The sequence below is a fragment of the Lithobates pipiens genome, unplaced genomic scaffold, assembly GCF_037356315.1.
Source record: "Lithobates pipiens isolate NorthernLeopardFrog02 unplaced genomic scaffold, aLitPip1_a1.2 Scaffold_18, whole genome shotgun sequence".
Taxonomy (NCBI): domain Eukaryota; kingdom Metazoa; phylum Chordata; class Amphibia; order Anura; family Ranidae; genus Lithobates; species Lithobates pipiens.
The window spans coordinates 294,042,973-294,061,366 of record NW_027507758.1 but is presented as its reverse complement, the minus strand read 5'-3'; the positions used below and the strand labels follow the sequence as shown (position 1 = coordinate 294,061,366).

At 45.5% G+C, this 18,394-nt stretch overlaps 1 protein-coding gene across 1 annotated transcript in view; it reads left to right on the top strand.

Annotated features, from left to right (window-relative positions):
* LOC143987941 (uncharacterized) overlaps positions 1–9,738 on the top strand; it is a 214,809-nt gene extending 205,071 nt beyond the window's left edge. The window contains exon 48 of the mRNA XM_077487143.1: positions 8,699–9,738. Coding sequence (XP_077343269.1) covers positions 8,699–8,791 — 93 coding nt within the window. The 3' untranslated portion in view covers positions 8,792–9,738. The remainder of the gene's footprint in view (positions 1–8,698) is intronic.
* The last annotated feature ends 8,656 nt before the right edge of the window (positions 9,739–18,394 follow it).

The window sequence follows — 18,394 nt, the reverse complement described above, 5'->3', positions numbered from 1 at the left end:
GACTGATCCTGTCTGTTTAGGGAAAAAAAGGTTTCCACTTTTGTGTTTTTGCGGGATGCAAATAGGTCTATCTGCGGACATCCCCACCTTTCTGTTAATTTTTGGAATATTACAGGGTTCAGGCTCCACTCTGACTCTAGAATCCTTTCCCTGCTCAAGAAGTATGCTACAGAATTCAGGTCGCCCTTTAGGTGTATTGCTGTCAGCGATCTCAGATTGCTTTCGGCCCAGGACAGGATCTGGCCTGCTAGGGCGAGCAGAACCCTGCTTCTTGTTCCGCCCTGTCTTGTTATGTAAGACACTGCCGTGGCATTGTCTGACAGGACCTGAATATGGAAACCCTGAATCAGTGTCCTGAAGGTCCAAAGTCCCATCTGGATGGCCCTTAGTTCCCTCCAATTGGAGGACCTCCTGGCCACCTTGGCTGTCCAGTTTGTCTGTTGGGAAACACCACAGTAGGCCCCTGTCTACGTTCAAGCGAACCCTCCACCACCAGAGCTTCCTCTGAACGCGGGGAGGCATTCTGAAAAGCTTGTCCAGGGACTCTCCGTAAGACCAATTTCTCAAAATTGCCTGCTGGAGATCCCTTGCGTGGAGGCGTGCCCATTGTACCGCCGGGATAGATGCAGTAAGGAGACCCAACACTGACATTGCTGCCCTGATGGAAATAAGCAGGTTCGTCTGGGAACTCTTTACTGCGTTCTGGACCTTTAATATTTTTTCTTCCGGGAGAAAAATCTTCTCCTGTACGGAGTTGATGGTATAACCCAGGAACTTTAGTGACTGAGATGGAGTCATGTGAGATTTTTCCTCGTTTATTATCCACCCGAGGCCCTCCAAGTGACCCCTTGTCCTTGCCAGGTCCCTCTCCAGCAAGTCTTTGGATCCAGAAAATAAAAGGAGATCGTCTAAGTATGGGACAATCGATACTCCCTTCACCCTTAGAGGAGCTAGAGCCTCCGCCACGATTTTTGTGAATATCCTCGGAGATGAGGAGAGCCCGAACGGTAGAGCTCTGAACTGAAAAGTGCAGGACAGAGGTTTCTGTCCTGACCGCAAACCTTAGGTGTTTTTGGGATGTCATGGCTATCGGGACATGGAGGTAAGCATCCCTCAGGTCTATAGATGCCATGAAACAACCTGGGGTCAGGAGACTCCTCACTGAAAATATCGTGTCCATTCTGAATTTCTTGCGTCAAATTGACTTGTTCAGAATTTTTAAATTCAGAATCAATCTGAACTTGCCTGACGGTTTTCTTACCAGAAATATGTGTGAATAACACCCCCGTTCTACTTCTTTGGGGGGGAACGTATGTAATTACCCCTTGCTGAAGTAATTCCTGTAAGTTCGCAGTCATAGCCACTGCTTTCTCTAGGTCCTGAGGAGCCTGAGTCACATAGAAACGTACTGGTGGGGTCTGAGAAAATTCCAGCCTGTAACCCTCCTTTATTGTTTTTAAGATAAACGGACTGGTTGTTATGGACTTCCACTGTGGAAAGAAGTTCTGAAGCCTTGCTCCCACAGAGACCATCACTGGCTCTTTGGGTTTGGGGCTGGGGAACGGAATAGTACCCCTGACTTACCCTTGCCTCGCTGAGGTTTGCAAGGCCTTTTATATACCACCTCTTTCGTTTCTGGGGTTTTTCGAAAAGGACGAAAATTCTTGCCCCCCTGAGGGTTAACCTTTTTCTTTATAGGAAAAGCCTTTTTCTTATCCACTGTCCTGTCTAATATTGCTTCAAGGTCTGGGCCAAAAACCAAATCCCCTTCGAATGGTAAACCGCAAAGTTTGGTTTTGGAGGCTGTGTCCCCTGTCCAGGTCTTAACCCAGATGGCTCTACGTGCTGAGTTTATCAGCGCGGAAGATCTGGCCGACATCTTTATCGATTCAGCCGAAGCATCTGCCATATATCCTACTGCTTTGAGAAGGATTGGCAGGGTATCCAGCAGATCCTTGCGGGAAGTTCCTGCCTCAATATGGGTCCTTAGCTGCTCCAACCAGTGCTCCAGGTTCCTGGCTACCACTGTTGAGGCCATAGCTGGTTTTAAGTTTGCCAGGGTTGAGTCCCAAGCCTTCTTCAAGAGGGAGTCAGCCCTCTTGTCCATGGTATCCTTCAAGATGCCCATGTCCTCAAACGCTAGGTCAGTATTTCTAGAGACTTGAGAAAACGCAGCGTCAAGTCTAGGCTTTTTATTCCAAACCTGAGACCTGTCCTCATCAAAAGGAAATCTACGTTTGAGGGATCAGAAAAAAAGGGGGCCCTCTCTGGGTCCTTCCATTCCCTCTTAATGGTCTCCAAAAGAAATTTATGCACTGGAAAGACCCTGTGCTTTACTTCGCCCATTCCCTGAAACATTCTATCATGCAGAGATAGCTGGGCTTTGTCCTCGGTAATGTTTAGAGTAGTGTGGATTGTTTTTAGTAGATCATCCACCTTGTCTAAGGACAGTTTGTAGTGAGATGAAGAAGTTTCCTTAACCTCATCTGCTTCTTCCTCGGAGGACATACTACGCTCTTCATTCTCAGAATCACTGTCCCCCCAGGAGACAGGAGTTGAGGATAGGGAATGGGGTACACTGCCACTCGCAACTGGGCGTCTGTCCAAATAAGACCTAAAAGTCTCAAAAGTGTCCGCCAATTCCTTCCTAAAGGAAGTAAGCAATTCTCCCTGCTGTGACGCAGGAGTGGCTGGAGTAGTCTCTTCCTTAACCAAGTCGCTTATGCAAGATCTGCACAGGACTTTGGTCCAGGAGTCTCTGAGTATATTTTTACATGAAGGACACTTTCTTTTGCAGGGGGAAGAAATATGTTTAGTTTTTTTCTTTCACTTTCTGAAAAACACCAAAATTTAATTTTCACAATTAAATACCAATACATTTAGAAAAAAAAAAGAATAACATGCTGAATAAACAAGCAGAGAAGACTGACACATTAGCCCTGCTAAATAGCCAGTGAATCCCCTCCACAGACTCACTACAATAACAAAGATACATTCTTCCTGCATAGAATGGAGCAGAAAAAGGAATGCAGCAGGTTCCCAAACACAAAGAAACAACCAATAACAGAGCCCATTAGTAAAGTCAGAGATCAGTAGTGCCGAGTGTCTTTCAAATTTTCACGGTCATTTCACCACTGTGAGGACCGGAAATACGTCAGCCGTGGACCGCCCCCCCCCCCTCTTCCTGCGTTCCAGCGTCCGGAACCGGAAACCGCGTTGCCCTGCCGAAAGCCCTGCCCCCGGCCGGAATGACATGCTCGCCATCTGAACCGGAAGGCATGAGACCAGGAAAAACAGCGTGAAATTCAAACGCCAGCGCTCAGGTCTCATGCCGCCGGTCTAAAGGAGGACCGGGCTTCCAGTAGCCAAAGACTCCTCTGGGCTTGCAGAAGAGGGGAACTCCAGAGCGTCCCCCACACGTCAGGGAGGAGGCTGGGATGGTCCTAGAAGAAAAAACAACCGCACAGGTATGCCCTCCGCTCTCACCACCTGGAGACAGCGTAGCACCCCCTGGTTCCCTGCAGCGCTTCCACCATGGCTGCAGGAAACACTACGACTGAAGCCATGGTGGAACTGGCCGGTCTTTTAAAAGAAAACTGCAGTGTTTCCTGGGAAAGTGGGTGGAGCTGCGCTCTCTCAAGGTGCTGTCCTGAAAGATGAGGGGAGAAAAAAAAAGAAGAAAATGTCATAACCCTCAGGAGCCATTTAAAGGCCATTGCACATTTATGTATTTAATCAATGGCTAATTCCAATAAAATATCCCTGTGAAAATGTCAGTGGTATAACAACTCTCAGTTTCACTCATCACTTCCCCATGTTTCTGGTTTGTTGCAAAGGAAATCTCTAGTATTGCTAATATATATATATATATATATATATATATATATATATATATATATATATATATATACACACACACATTATACAGTATGTGTATGTGTGTACATATACAGTATCCCAAAAGTGAGTACACCCCTCACATTTTTGTAAATATGTTATTTTATCTTTTCATGTGACAACACAGAAGACATGACACTTTGCTACAATGTAAAGTAGACAGCTTGTTTAACAGTGTAAATTTGCTGTCCCCTCAAAATAACTCAACACACAGCCATTAATGTCTAAAACGCTGCCAACAAAAGTGAGTACACCCCTAACTGAAAATGTCCAAATTGGGCCCAATTAGCCATTTTCCCTCCCTGGTGTAATGTGACTCGTTAGTGTTACAAGTTCTCAGGTGTTAATGGGGAGCAGGTGTGTTAAATTTGGTGTTATCGCTCTCACTCTCTCATACAGTACTGGTCACTGGAAGTTCAACATGGCACCTCATGGCAAGAACTCTCTGAGGATCTGAAAAAAAGAATTGTTGCTTTACATAAAGATGGCCTAGGCCAGTAATGGCGAACCTTGGTATCCCAGATGTTATGGAACTACATTTCCCATGATGCTCATGCACTCTGCAGTGTAGTTGAGCATCATGGGAAATGTAGTTCCAAAACATCTGGGGTGCCAAGGCTCACCATCACTGGCCTAGGCTATAAGATTGCCAAGACCCTGAAACTGAGCTGTAGCATGGTGGCCAAGACCATACAGGGATTTAACAGGATAGGTTCCACTCAGAACAGCTTCGCCATGGTTGACCAAAGAAGTTGAGTGCATGTGCTCAGCGTCATATCCAGAGGTTGTCTTTGAGAAACAGACATATGAGTGCTGCCAGCATTGCTACACTGGTTGAAGGGGTGGCGGGTCAGCCTGTCAGTGCTCAGACCATTTGCCGCACACTGCATCAAATTGGTCTGCATGGCTGTCATCCCAGAAGGAAGCCTCTTCTAAAGATGATGCACAAGAAAGCCTGCAGTTTGCTGAAGACAAGCAGACTAAGGACATGGTTTACTGGAACCATGTCCTGTGGTCTGATGAGACCAAGATAAACTTATTTGGTTCAGATGGTGTAAAGCGTAGGGCAGGATTCCAACATGATAACGACCCCAAACACACCTCCAAGATGTCCACTGCCTTACTAAAGAAGCTGAGGGTAAAGGTGATGAATTGGCCAAGCATGTCTCAAGACCTAAACCTTATTGAGCATCTGTTAGGCATCCTCAAACGGAAAGTGGAAGAGTGGAAGTTCTCTAACATCCACCAGCTCCGTGATGTCATCATGGAGGAGTGGAAGAGGACTCCTGTGACTCCAGTGGCAACCTTTAAAGCTCTGGTGAACTCCATGACCAAGAGGGTTAAGGTAGTGCTGGCAAATAATGGTGGCTGCACAAAATATTGACACTTTGGGCCCAATTTGGACATTTTCACTTAGGGGTGTACTCACTTTTGTTGCCTGCCGTTTAGACATTAATGGCTGTGTCAATTTGCTGTCCCCCTCAAAATAACTCCACACACAGTTATACAAGCTGCACACTCACTACTTTACATTGTAGTAAAGTGTCATTTCTTCAGTGTTGTCACATGAAAAGATATAATAAAATAGTTCCAAAAATGTGAGGGGTGTACTCCCTTTTGTGAGATACTGTGTGTGTGTGTGTGTGTGTGTGTGTGTGTGTGTGTGTGTGTGTATATATATATATATATATATATATATATATACATACAATGTTGTGAAAATGTATTTGCCCCTTTCTGATTTTTTTTACATATTTGTCAAACTTAAATGACTCGGATCATCAAACAGATTTTATTATTACACAATGATAACCCAAATAAATACAAAATGCAGTTTTAAAAAAAAAGGCTGTCTAAACCTTTATGTGAAAAAGTAATTGCCCCTTAAACCTAATAACTAGTTGTGCCACCCTTGGCAGCAACAACTGTATTCAAGTGTTTGCAATAACTGGCAATGAGTCTTTGACATTGCTGTTGAGCAATTTTGCCCCCCTCTTCTTTGCAGAATTGTTTTAATTCAGCCGTATTGGGGGGTTTTCCAGCATGAACGGCCTGTGTAAGATCATGATACAGCATCTCAATTGGATTTAAGTCTGGGCTTTGACTAGGCCACTCCAAAACCTAAATTTTGCTTTGTTTGAACCATTTGGAGGTGGACTTGCTGTTGTGTTTCAGATCATTGTCCTGCTGCATGACCCAAGTGTACTTGAGGTCATTAACTGATGGCCGGACATTCTCCTTTAGGATTTTCTGGTAGACCTCAGAATTCATGGTTCCATCAATTATGGTAAGTCGCCCAGGTCCTGAACCAGTCCCAGACAATCACGTTACCACCACCATGTCTGACTGTTGGTATGACGTTCTTGTTATGAAATGCTGTATTCGTTTTATGACAGATATAACGGGACGCACACACCTTCCAAAAAGTAAAATTTTTGTCTTATCAGTCCAAAGAATATTTGCCTAAAAGTCTTGGGGATAATCGAGATGTTTTTTGGTAAATGTGAGATGAGCCTGTGTTCTTTTTAGTCAGCAGTGGCCTTGGAACTCTCCCATGGATGCCATTTTTGCCCAGTCTCTTTCTTATAGTTGTATCATGAACACAGATCTTACCTAAGGCACGTGAAGCCTGCGGTTCTGTAGATGTTGTTCTAGGTTCTTTTATGACCTCCTATATGAGTCGTTGTCATGATCTTGGAGTAATTTTTGTAGGCCAGCCACTCCTGGGAATGTTCACCACTGTTCCACGTGGTTCACTGGAGTTCCAAAAGCCTTAGAAATGGCTTTGAAACCCTTCCTAGACCGATACATGTTTGTTTCTAATCTGTTCTTTAATTTTTTTTTAGATTGTGACATGATGTGTGGCTTTTTGTGATCCGTTAGCATGCTTCACTTTGTCAGACAGCTTCTATTTATGTGATTTCTTGACTGAACAGGTCTGGCAGTAATCAGGCCTGGGTGCAGCAAGTGAAATTTATCTTGGCTTTCCAAAAAATTGTGGTTAATCACAGTTCATTCATGATTCAGCATTTTCACATAGGGCCAGGCAGGTTTGAACAGCTTTTTTTCCCTTAATAAATTAAATAATATTTAAAAAAACGCATTTTGGGTTTACTCGGGTCATCTTTGTCTAATATTAAAATTAGTTTGATGATCTGAATTGTTTAAGTGTGAGAAATATGCAGAAAAAGATAAAATTATATATATATATTACACACATTACATACAACAGATTGTATATATGTATATATATATATATATATATATATATATATATATATATACATACACACACACACATATACATATATATATATATATATATATATATATATATACATATATACAATCTGTTGTATGTAATGTGTGTAATATATATATATAATTTTATCTTTTTCTGCATATTTCTCACACTTAAACAATTCAGATCATCAAACTAATTTTAATTATTTATATATATACATACACACACACACATATACATATATATATATATATATATATATATATATATATATATATATCAGGGGCGGCCCCCATCCATTAAGGGCGCACAGGCACCCCCTCCCCTTTCCATCGCCGCTGCCACCCCTATTAATGCGTCCGAAGCCTTTCAGGATGCCGGTCGCATTAATTACAGCGGCGGGGGGTGTTTTTTTAAGCACCTGATTTGAGCCAGAGGCTCTAATAGGCTTCATTGCATTGTGGCGCAGAGCACTGCGCTCGGAGCCCATGCCGGTGTGTTAGAAAATAAATGTAATATTCACTTTTCTAACACTGAATCTCTCTGCCAATCAGGAAGTGCAGGTCTGAATACTGATTATCGATTGGCTGAAAGGACAGGCAATCCTATTGGATGCCTAGGAGGTGGAGGGAGATTCATGTCAGAAACTGCCATGATTCACAGGAGGAGGAAGAAAGAAAGCTGCCGCTCTCCGGACACACCCACGCACCCGCTTCCTAGATGGGATAAGTGTCCTGACCATCCTCCCGTGGGGGTGGGGAGGGGGGCTGGGGGGTTGCCGCCAACTGACCGGGTCGGGGTGTTTGTTTTGAAGAAAAGAACCACAAGCGGGTGCTGGTAAGTATATACACACACATGCTAAGCTATGTTGTAGCTTAGTGTTATTAAAGGGAAACTATAATAGCTTTTATTATATTGAAATATTTAAAGTTTGTTTCTCAGTTGACCTTTTAAAGTGGTTTTAAACCTCAACAGTTTTTTTTTTTTTTACCTTAATGCATTTCCTGCATTGAGATAAAAAAATAAAAAATAACATCCCCTACCTGTCCTAGCTCCCCTTGCCCTTAAGCACTTATCTGGCACCTCTCTCCTCTCTTCCTCCTCTCACATGAGACCCAGAGCAGGGGGAGCCAAAGGCTCCTGCCGCTATCAGTCAAATCCTGTGAGGAGAGACCAACTGTGTGTCTATGGACGCACACAACCCCACGCGGGAGCACACCAGCTTGCTGAGGGGGTACCTAGAGGAAAGGTAGAGTGGACAGCGCTGGAGGGGGACTGCAGAAGAGGAGTTAAAGGAATGCTCTGTGTAGTACCATTGCATAGAGCAGGTAAGTATAACATATTTTTTATTGAAAAAATACATTTTGTATATGGTACAGATAAACTTTTTAAGCTGAACTTGAGGCAAACAGCTATATACACTGAAGAGTGGTACACAGATTAAGAATCACGAGGTAGTATTGTTTGCGTTTACGTAAAAAACTAGTTTGCTGAAAACATTTGTATTTATACCACTTTATAGTCTTTTGTAGTGTAACATTTTTTGTTTTTCCCTAGGTACCAAGCAGATGCAGAGTGCCAGAACTCACGGACAGTACATCTCAAGCCATCCTCACACAACTGAATGAACTACGACTAAATACTAAATAAAACTGGTGATTTCCATGTTGCAATTATTACAAATATTGATCTGTAATATGTACAATAAACATAAGTTAGGATCATCGCTCCTCTAAAGCTTTCCCTGTAAATGTATTCGATACTGGGCACTTTTACCCCCTTCCTGCCTAGGCCAATTTTCAGCTTTCAGCGCTGTCGCAATTTGAATGACAATTGCATCGTCATGCAACACTCTAGCCAAACAAAATTTTGTTCACATAAGGGCCGGTTCACACAGCGAGGCGAGGCGAGGCGACACGGCTCGCCTCGCTCCCGCAAGTCGCCCCCATTCAGTACTATGGAACCGTTCTGAGAGGAGCGACTCGAGTCGCTCTGACTCAGAAAAAAGGTTCCTGTACTACTTCGGGGCGACTTGCATTGACTTATATACAGAAGTCCTCTGCAAGTCGCCGCTGAGCTCCCCGCAGGTCGCGGCGAGGTAAGTCGGAGACGCCTCGCCGCGCCTCGCTGTGTGAACCGGCCCTAACTAGAACTTTATTTTGGTTGTATTTCATCACCACTGGGTTTTTTACTTTTTGCTAAATAAACGAACACAGAAAATTTAGAAAAAAAAAAAAAACGCGCTTTTCTTTGTTTGTTATAAAGTTTTGCAAATAAATAATTGTTCTTCATGAATTTAGGTCAAAATGTATTCTGCTACATTTCTTTGGTGTAAATAACCCAAATCAGTTCGCAAACTATGGTATATTTCTGAAAATCTATCCCGATGTACTGGCAGCCTATCTCATTTCTTGAGGCCCAAAAATGTCAGGACAGTAAAAATACACCCCAAATTACCCTTTTTTGGAAAATAAACAGTCCAAGGTATTTAGTAAGAGGCAGGGCGAGTTTTTGAAGTTTTAATTTTCTGTAATTTTTTTTTTTCACATGGTCACCAGTGTTATATTTAACGGGAGTGGCAGTCATCTTGGAATACTGAATGAGCACTGTACAAAAAAAAAAAATTCCCTTATTTATTCAATTATTATTATTTATTTTTTTTTAACACTGTGACCAGAGCAATATAATGTTACCAGTTTAACATTGTACTACTCTGGAAAGTGATCAGGATTTTTTTTTTTTTTTTTTTTTTTTTTTTACACACACATCACTTATCTATCCATTGTGTACAACTGTGATGTGACCTGTTGCGATTGGTCATGGCAGTCACATGGTACTGGCACCGAGCCGGTACTCTGATCAGTCACATGTTATATGACTCCACCCGGATCGATGAAAGGACCACCCAGCTGTCATACTGTAATAGGCTGGGTAGAAACTGGTTAAAATTCAACACTAACTAAAAGCTGGGTACACACTATCCGTTTTTTCTTTTTGTTTTGTTTTTTTGCTCAACACAGCAGACTGACCAAAAAAAAAAAAAAAAAAACCTTACAGATCACCATACTAAAACATTCATTGTTGGTGTGGCAACGCCCCTCCTGAGCTGTTGTGTTCTGTCAGGGGGACACCACCTTCAATTTGAGGATGCCCCACAGATGCTCAATTAGGTCTGCAGACATGCTTGGCCAGCCCATCACCTTTATCCTCAGCTTCTTTAGCAAGGCAGTGGTCATCTTGGAGGTGTGTTTTCATTATGTTGGAATACTGCCCTGCAGCCCAGTCTCTGAAGGGAGGGGATCATGCTCTGCTTCAGTATGTCACAGTACATGTTGGCACTCATGGTTCCCTCCCCAGTGCTGGCAGCACTTATGCAGCCCCAGACCATGACACTTGCACTACCAAGCTTGAGGCACTTGTCTTTGTACTCCTCCCCTGGTTGTCGCCACACACGCTTGACACTATCTGAACCATATAAGTTTATCTTGGTCTCATCAGACCACAGGACATGGTTCCAGTAACCCATGTCCTTAGTCTGCTTGTCTTCAGCAGTTTGCAGGCTTCCTTCTGGGACGACAGCCATGCAGCCCAATTTAGTGCAGTGGATGGTCTGAGCACTGATAGGCTGACCCCCATCCCTTCAAACTCTGCAGAAATGCTGGCAGCACACATACATATATTTCCCAAAGACAACCTTTGGATATGACACTGAGCATGTGCACTCAACTTCTTTGGTCGACCATGGCGAGGCCGGTTCTGAGTGGAACCTGTCCTGTTAAACTTCTGCATGGTCTTAGCCACCATGGCTCAGTTTCAAGATCTTAGCAATCTTCTTATAGCATAGGCTATCTTTATGTAGAGTAACAAATCTATTTTTTTTTCCTCCAGATCCTCAGAGAACCCTTTCCAATGAGGTGTCATGTTAAACTTTCAGTGACCAGTATGAGAGTGAGAGCGATAACACCAAATTTAACACACCTGCTCCCCCAGTCACACCTGAGACCTTGTAACGCTGAGTCACATGACACTGGGAGGGAAAATGGTTAATTGGGCCCACTTTGGATATTTTCACTTAGGGGTGTACTCACTTTTGTTGCCAGCAGTTTAGACATTAATGGCTGCGTGTTGCGTTATTTTGAGGGGACAGCAAATTTACAATGTTATGCAAGCTGTACACTCACTACTTTACATTGTAGCAAAGTGGCATTTCTTCAGTGTTGTCACATGAAAAGATATAATAAAATGTTTACAAAAAATGTGAGGGGTGCACTCACTTTTGTCAGATACTGTAGGTTCAGACGGGCAGAAGAAAGGCTGTAAAAACAGATAGGTGAATCATGTTTTTATAGCCCGACTGCCCACCTCTAAACGAACATGGTGGTTGTCGGGTAATTACAACAACAAAAAAATAACCCCTCCTATCCTTTACAGCCAAGGAAGCTTCAATCTTTGCTTGTTTGACCTACAGTTGCCATGGGGCTGCACATGTAATCAGCCATTTGATGGCTTGACAGTTATAGCTGGGAGCTAACACAAGCACATTAGAAACGGAAACAGTTTCATTGATGACATGTCTCAAATACAAGTGTTAAATTGGTGTGTTTTGTCATGCTTTAAACTTGCATTTCAAGTTTGACAGACTGTGCCTAACTGTCACATTTACTGGACAGCTTGCTCTGCATTCAAAGATGGAGAAAAATACAAATAAAAAGGCATGCAACAAAAAATGACCAGTTACACCTACCGGTAACTGTGTTTCTGGGAAGTCTTCCAGGACAGCACCCTGAGTGATGACTAGTCCCACCTAACAGGAAACACAATCAACTAAGAGGGTTAACCCCCCCCCCCCCCCCCCGTGCTCCTCAGTTGTGTAAAGTTATTCACCCACAATAGCACACGAGAGTGAAACACCTCAAAACTCCAACATACCAAAAGAGCTGATGGATAGTAGGCCTGCCTTCCTGGAAGACTTCCCAGAAACACTGTTACTGGCAAGTGTAACTGGTCATTTTCTCAAGTCGTCTTCTAGGACAGCACCCTATGAGAAGAGCAATTAGCTCAGGCCTAACTTAGGGCGGGACAACAGCTTCCTACCAAACGCCAGATCCTGAGGTGACAGCAATTCCACCTTGTAGTGTCTCAGGACGGTGCTCTGGCTTGTCCATGTAGCTGCTCTGCATATTTGCTACACCAATGCGCTGGCCCTTTCTGCCCAAGAGGTCACCAGAGACCAAGTGGAATGTGCGTTAAGTTTATTCGGGGCTGCCCTACCAGCCTGATCATAGGCTAAAATAATAGTCTGCTTGATCCATCTTGCTATGGATGCTTTAGACGCTTGCTGGCCCTTCTGGCCAGAAAAACTAACTAATAAGTGGCTGGACCTTCTAAACTCTTTATAAATAAGCCAGACAGCATCTGACATCTAAACAATGAAAGGAACTTGCTCTCTCATTCTGAGGATTGGTACAAAATGAAGGAAGGGCAATCTCTTGAGGCTACCTTCGGAAGGTACAGGGGGTCCTGCCTGAGTACAACCTTGTCATCAAATAGAAAAAAGGGCTCTTTTATTGACAGAGCCTGGATGTCACCTATCCTCCTGGCTGTAGTCGCCGCCAGCAGGAAGGCTGGCTTTAGGAATAAGAGGTAACTGCTGGTTAGGGCTTCCAAGACTAGCGTAAGGTCCCAAGGTGAAAACTTGCTCATCTGCACTGGGGACAGTCTATCTCTGGCTGACAAGAATCTTTTAATAAAGGGAACCAGAGCCAAGCTCCTGTTCAAAAATCTGGACAAGGCTGCAACCTGAATCCTAAGTGTCTTGGTTAGCCAAACCCTAAACCATGCCAAACTGGAAAAAGTCCAGGATGACAGGGATCTCTTGTTGGGAAGTCCCCTTCGCCTAGCACCAGCGTGAGAAGATACCCCAGACTTTGGTGTAAATACACCTTGTAACCGGCGTCCTGCTCAAAAGAAGGGTGTCGATTACTCTATTAAAACAGCCCCTTTTTTTCAGGCTCTCCCTTTCAAGAGCCAAGCCGTCAGGCTGAAGAAGCGGGATCTGGTTAGCAGACAGGGCCCTGAAGGAGAAGGTCCTGCCTCTCCGGAAGGCACTGAGGGGGAGCTATGGGCCAATTTCCCAGGGAAGGGAACCAGGTCCTTTTGGCCCACCAAGGAGTGATCAGAATCAGTCTGCCCTCAGAAATTCAGCTTCTGCAGTATCCTCAGGATCAGAACTAGGGGGGAAAGGCCTATGCCAAGTGGAAGTCCCAGACTTGGGCCAGCACGTCTAACACCTCTGAACCCCTCTCGAGAGAGAGTGAGAAGAATTTCTTCACTCTTCTGTTCAAAGAGAGCGATTTCTGGGTTGTCGAAGTGTCGGCATACGAGAAAGAGAGAGAGGAGAGAGAGAACTTTGGGGTTCAAATCCCACTGTCCCTGGTTAAAAGGTTTCCGACTGAGATAGTCTGCTGCGACATTGTATGCCCTCTTTATATGTATTGCTGAGATAGAGGGGACTCTCTGCTCTACCCACTCCAGGAGTTCCAGAGCCAGGGTCAGAAGAGAGCGAGATCTGGTGCCTCCCTGATGATTCAGGAAGGCCACCACAGTTGCTTTGTTGGAAATGATCTGGACCTCCCTGCCCTTGATTCTTTCCTCAAAGGCCCTTAAGAGCCTCTCTGACCGCCAAGAGCTCCCGGAAGTTGGAGGAAGCATTCCTCTGACTCTGGTTCAGGGCACCCTGGGCTCGAAGTGGGCCCCCAACCCTAAGCACTTGCATCTGTTGTTACCCTGAGGGGTTGGAGTTGGGCCCAAAGGTGGCCCTCCAGCGACTTCTGAAGACTGATCCACCACTGCAGACACTTTGTCACCCTTTCTGGAATGGGAGCCCTGTTGTCCAACATTGCTCTCGTGCCATCCCAGGAGGCTAGGAGGAATTGCTGGCGGGTCCTGGAAGGGAGCTGAGCCCATGGGACCGCGGGGATGCAGGATGTCATCAGCCCAAGAACTCTCATGACCCTTCTGTAAGAGACCTCTTCTGAATCTAGAAGGGATGGTACTGCTGCAATGAGGCCCTCTACCTTCTTCTGGGGCAAAACAAGCTTATGTGCTGTGGAATCCAGCAGGAATGCTAGATAGATCTTGGTCTGGGCAGGAACCAGCGAGGATTTTTCCTGGCTGATGAATTGACTCCAAGGTACTCACTACCTTGGCCAAGTTGGAGAGAAGGAGATTTCGACTGTGGATGTAAACCAGCAAGTCGTCGAAATAGGGGATCAGCGTTACCCCTTGCAGATGAAGGAATGCAACCACCTCTGCCAGGATCTTTGTAAACACTCTCAAACTGGCTGCCAGTCCAAATGGTAGGACAGAACTGACAGGGCTGCACTCCCTGCTCAGAGGGGATCACAAACCTTAGAAAGGCCTGGTGCTCTGGAAAAATAGGGACGTGAAGATGGGCATCCTTCAAGGCAATCGTTACCATAAATACAGCCTTCAGAAGGTGCTTTCTGAGAGTATAGGAGCTTTCCATACGGAACCTTTTGTACCGCAGGAACCTGTTTAACCTTCTTAGATTTATTATGAGGTGGTACTTTCCCGAGGGCTTTGGGACTACAAAGATGTGGGAATAAAATCCCTGCCCGCACAGTTCTGCTGAGACTGGCACTATAACACCCTGCTCCACCAGCTGTTCCGACACTGTGTAAGAGACCCACTGCTTTATGGGGGAGGTGGGGAGAGAAGAGAAACTCCAATCTGTAACCCTGTCTTACAATCTGAAGGATGTGGGGACTCCGAGTAATTCTCACACAGACAGAAAGTGGTAAAGTCTTCCCCCTAGCCTTACATCACTTGGTATCTTTGGCAGCAGACTTCTGGCTGGGGAAGAGAAGACCTCCCTTCTGCTTGCGTTTGCCAACCCCCCAAAGCCTGGTAATGGTACCTTCCTTTTTGTCTCTAAACCGGTTTTTAGCTTGGGGGCCTCAAAAAAAAAAAAAAATCCCCTATCCTTAAGTTTAATGGGAAATTTCTTGCTTCTCCCTGTAGGCCTAGAAAGGGCCTAATCCAAGCCAGTGCTGAAGAGCAGGGAACCCTCAAATGGAAGGCAACACAGCCGAGTCTTAGAAGTGTTGTCCCCATCCCAGGTCTTGACCCACAAGGCGCTCATTGCGGAATTCCTGTTGTACGCACCATCTTGACTGCTGCATCTGACAGGTAGGCTACTGCCCTACCAATCACCTCTAAATAGTCCAAGACCTGTTTGTACTTAGAGGCTCGCGACACAATCCATTAGTTTGGTAATCCACATGTCTGCATTCCTCGCTACACAAGCCGAAGCCAAGGCAGGACTCCATGCCGCTGCATTGAATTTCCAGGCCCTGCTCAAGGTCTCGGCTCGTCGATCCATCTGGTCCCCAACGTTGCCCAAATGCTCAAATGAGAGGTCGAATTGCTTGGACACCTGAGCCAGGGAAGACTCTAATCTAGGTGTCTTAAAGAGTCTCTCTTCCTTCTTATGCTGCGTACACACGACCAGTTTTCCCATCGGAATACACACTGAAGGTTTTTCTGACGGAGTTCTGCTGAAACTGTCTTGCGTACACACGATCACACCAAAGCCCGATCATCAAGAATGCGGTGACCTACAACACGCACGACGGGACTAGAAAAAGGAAGTTTAATAGCCAGTAGCCTCCGTCTCGTACTCGCTTCAGGAGCATCGTTTTTTGGTCCGTCGGAACAGCATACATGTGAGCGTTTTTCTCCATAGGAATTGGTTCCGTCGGAAATAATTTGGGAACGTGTACTCTTTCTAGGTCAGAATTTAAAAAAAAAAAAAAAAAAGTCAGATGAGGCATACAAATGATTGGCATATACGATGAAAAGCTTCCATCTGACTTTTTCTGTCGGACATTCCGCTCGTGTGTACATGGCATTAAAGGGGCACCTATGTTTCCACATTTTAAACTTCAAAAGTTTTTTCAGGCTCCTTCCACTCCCTCAGAATGATATCCTTAAGGGCCTGGTGGATTGGGAGGACTTTAGATTGGGGCTTAACAAAGCCTCTATACATCCTATCTTGTGCGGACACCTGTGCTGCGGGTTGCTGAATTTCTTCTGATGCACACACTGCCCTAAGAAGGCCCTCCATATCAGCAGCAAAGATATGTCTGCCTGGTCTGGAGTTCTTCTGATTGTCATCAATGCCCTCATCAGAACCACTCTGATCGGGGGATTCAACCTCCTCCTCAGAATCCTGAGAGGTCTCAAGGGCTCCGGACATCTATGTCTACTACCCGCTGCTCAGTTAGAGGGACCTTCCTGGGATGAACTCTGCCAGTGTGGGGTTCAGGGTCCCTAGCTTTGAGGGTTGCTAGGAAGGCTTTAAGGGTTGACAGCATCTCCAACTTAATGGAGAGAAAGTCTTTCATAACCTGAGAGGGTTCTTTCCCTGCTAGCTTGTGGAAACAAAACAAAAAGGTTTAGAGTGATCCTGTGGTAATTTATCATTACAATATCCACATCTTTTAGAGCGGGAAGGGGCTTTAGGACAGCTGGCGACCACCTGGGCCGTACCGCCCTCCCCTATAAGAGACACATATGTAAGTTAGAAAGCAATGCCCCCCTTGCTGTGTCCCACAGGAGTAAAAGTCGGGGTCCACCTCCCCCATCATTACCCCTGCCAGCTAGGTTGACTCACCCCCTGTGGTCTACTCTAATGCTGCAGCCGCTGAGGGCTCCTCTCTTTTCAACTTGTTACCAGTCTTTCCAATTGTTGCTGAGACTTGCAGATGATCAGGTATGAGCAGGATGTGGACGCCTGCTCCACCGGTCAGACGTTCGCTCCCAGCTCAGAACGCTGCCATTTTGCTGAAGCCCAGGACAGGAAGCAACCAGGGGAGGTGTGGCGACGTAATTTCTGGCACTAGGGAGGAAGCCGCGTCATTCCTCTTCCTGTCACCAGCAAGATGGCGCCGAGTCCTCTCAGTCCAGCTGAACGGCACCATCTTACTGCCAGCAGCCCGCTGCGACCCTCTGCAGGAGTGCCAGGAGTCAGGTGTATGTCGCACCCGATGCCTAGAGGAAGATCCGAAAACAAGCCCATCCCCCCGGTGAACAGACACCCGCCAGGTAAGAGGGGGGGGGGGGGGACTGCACCCAGGGTCCTAAAGCTCTCGGGGACTCTTCCCAAATCTGCCACCCTCCCTGAGAAAATGGGGAGACACCCACAGGAAGGACAAACCCTACTGGGCCCAAAAGATTCACAAGCCTGTGGTCCAGCTCGCAGGGGGAGACCACCAGCCCACGGCTTCTGGTCTTTTAGAAAAAAAAAATAAAAATGGTTTCGCTGTGGGGAAACACAATCAAGAACCGAGCAGCATGGGGGGGGGGGGGGGGGGTTTAACCTCTTTGTTGAGGTTAGGTGGGACAAGTCATCTCTCAGGATGCAGTCCTGGAAGAGGACTTGAGAAAATGATATACTGCACACCATTATTAACCCGAACAGTTATGAGAATACAGTATTTTTCATAGTAGGGATCTGCAAAATGTGAGGAAAGATCTATTGTGCAAGTTCTAAATGTCCGTTGACACCAGTCACTCCATAGAGGGAAATGGATGGTCTGATCCACCTGTCAGTTTTTTAGGCGGACCAGATCCGACCATCCACTGACCTCTATGGAGCGGCGGGCCAACATCCCATACGATCCTGCCCGCTGAAAACAGACGTTCACCATCCATCTAGAGCAGGGGTCTCAAACTGGTGGCCCTCTAGCTGTTGCAAAACTACAAGTCCCATGAGGCAGTACAAGGCTGACAGTTACAAGCATGACTCCCACAGACAAAGGCATGATGGGACTTGTATTTTCACAACAGCTGGAGGGCCACCAGTTTGAGACCCCTGATCTAGAGCAAGGATCTCCAAACTACAGCCCTACAGCTGCTGTGGAACTACACATCCTATGAGGCATTGTAAAACTGACATTCACAGAAAAGACTATGATGGTAATTATAGTTCCTGAACAACTGGAGGGCCATCGTTTGGAGACCCCTGGTCTAGAAGATCGGGCCAGATGGCCCGGTGTAAACAGACAGGTGGTCGTTTCCATCTGACAGCCCATAGAGGACAGTGGGCTGTGTCTGTGGACCAGCCATCTGCCTGCTCAGCGTAGAGAGATCTCATGTATCCTAAATGTCAATTTAAGCCAATTAATTTAGCATCAGAAAGTCATGAAGTCAACAGATGGACACCATATG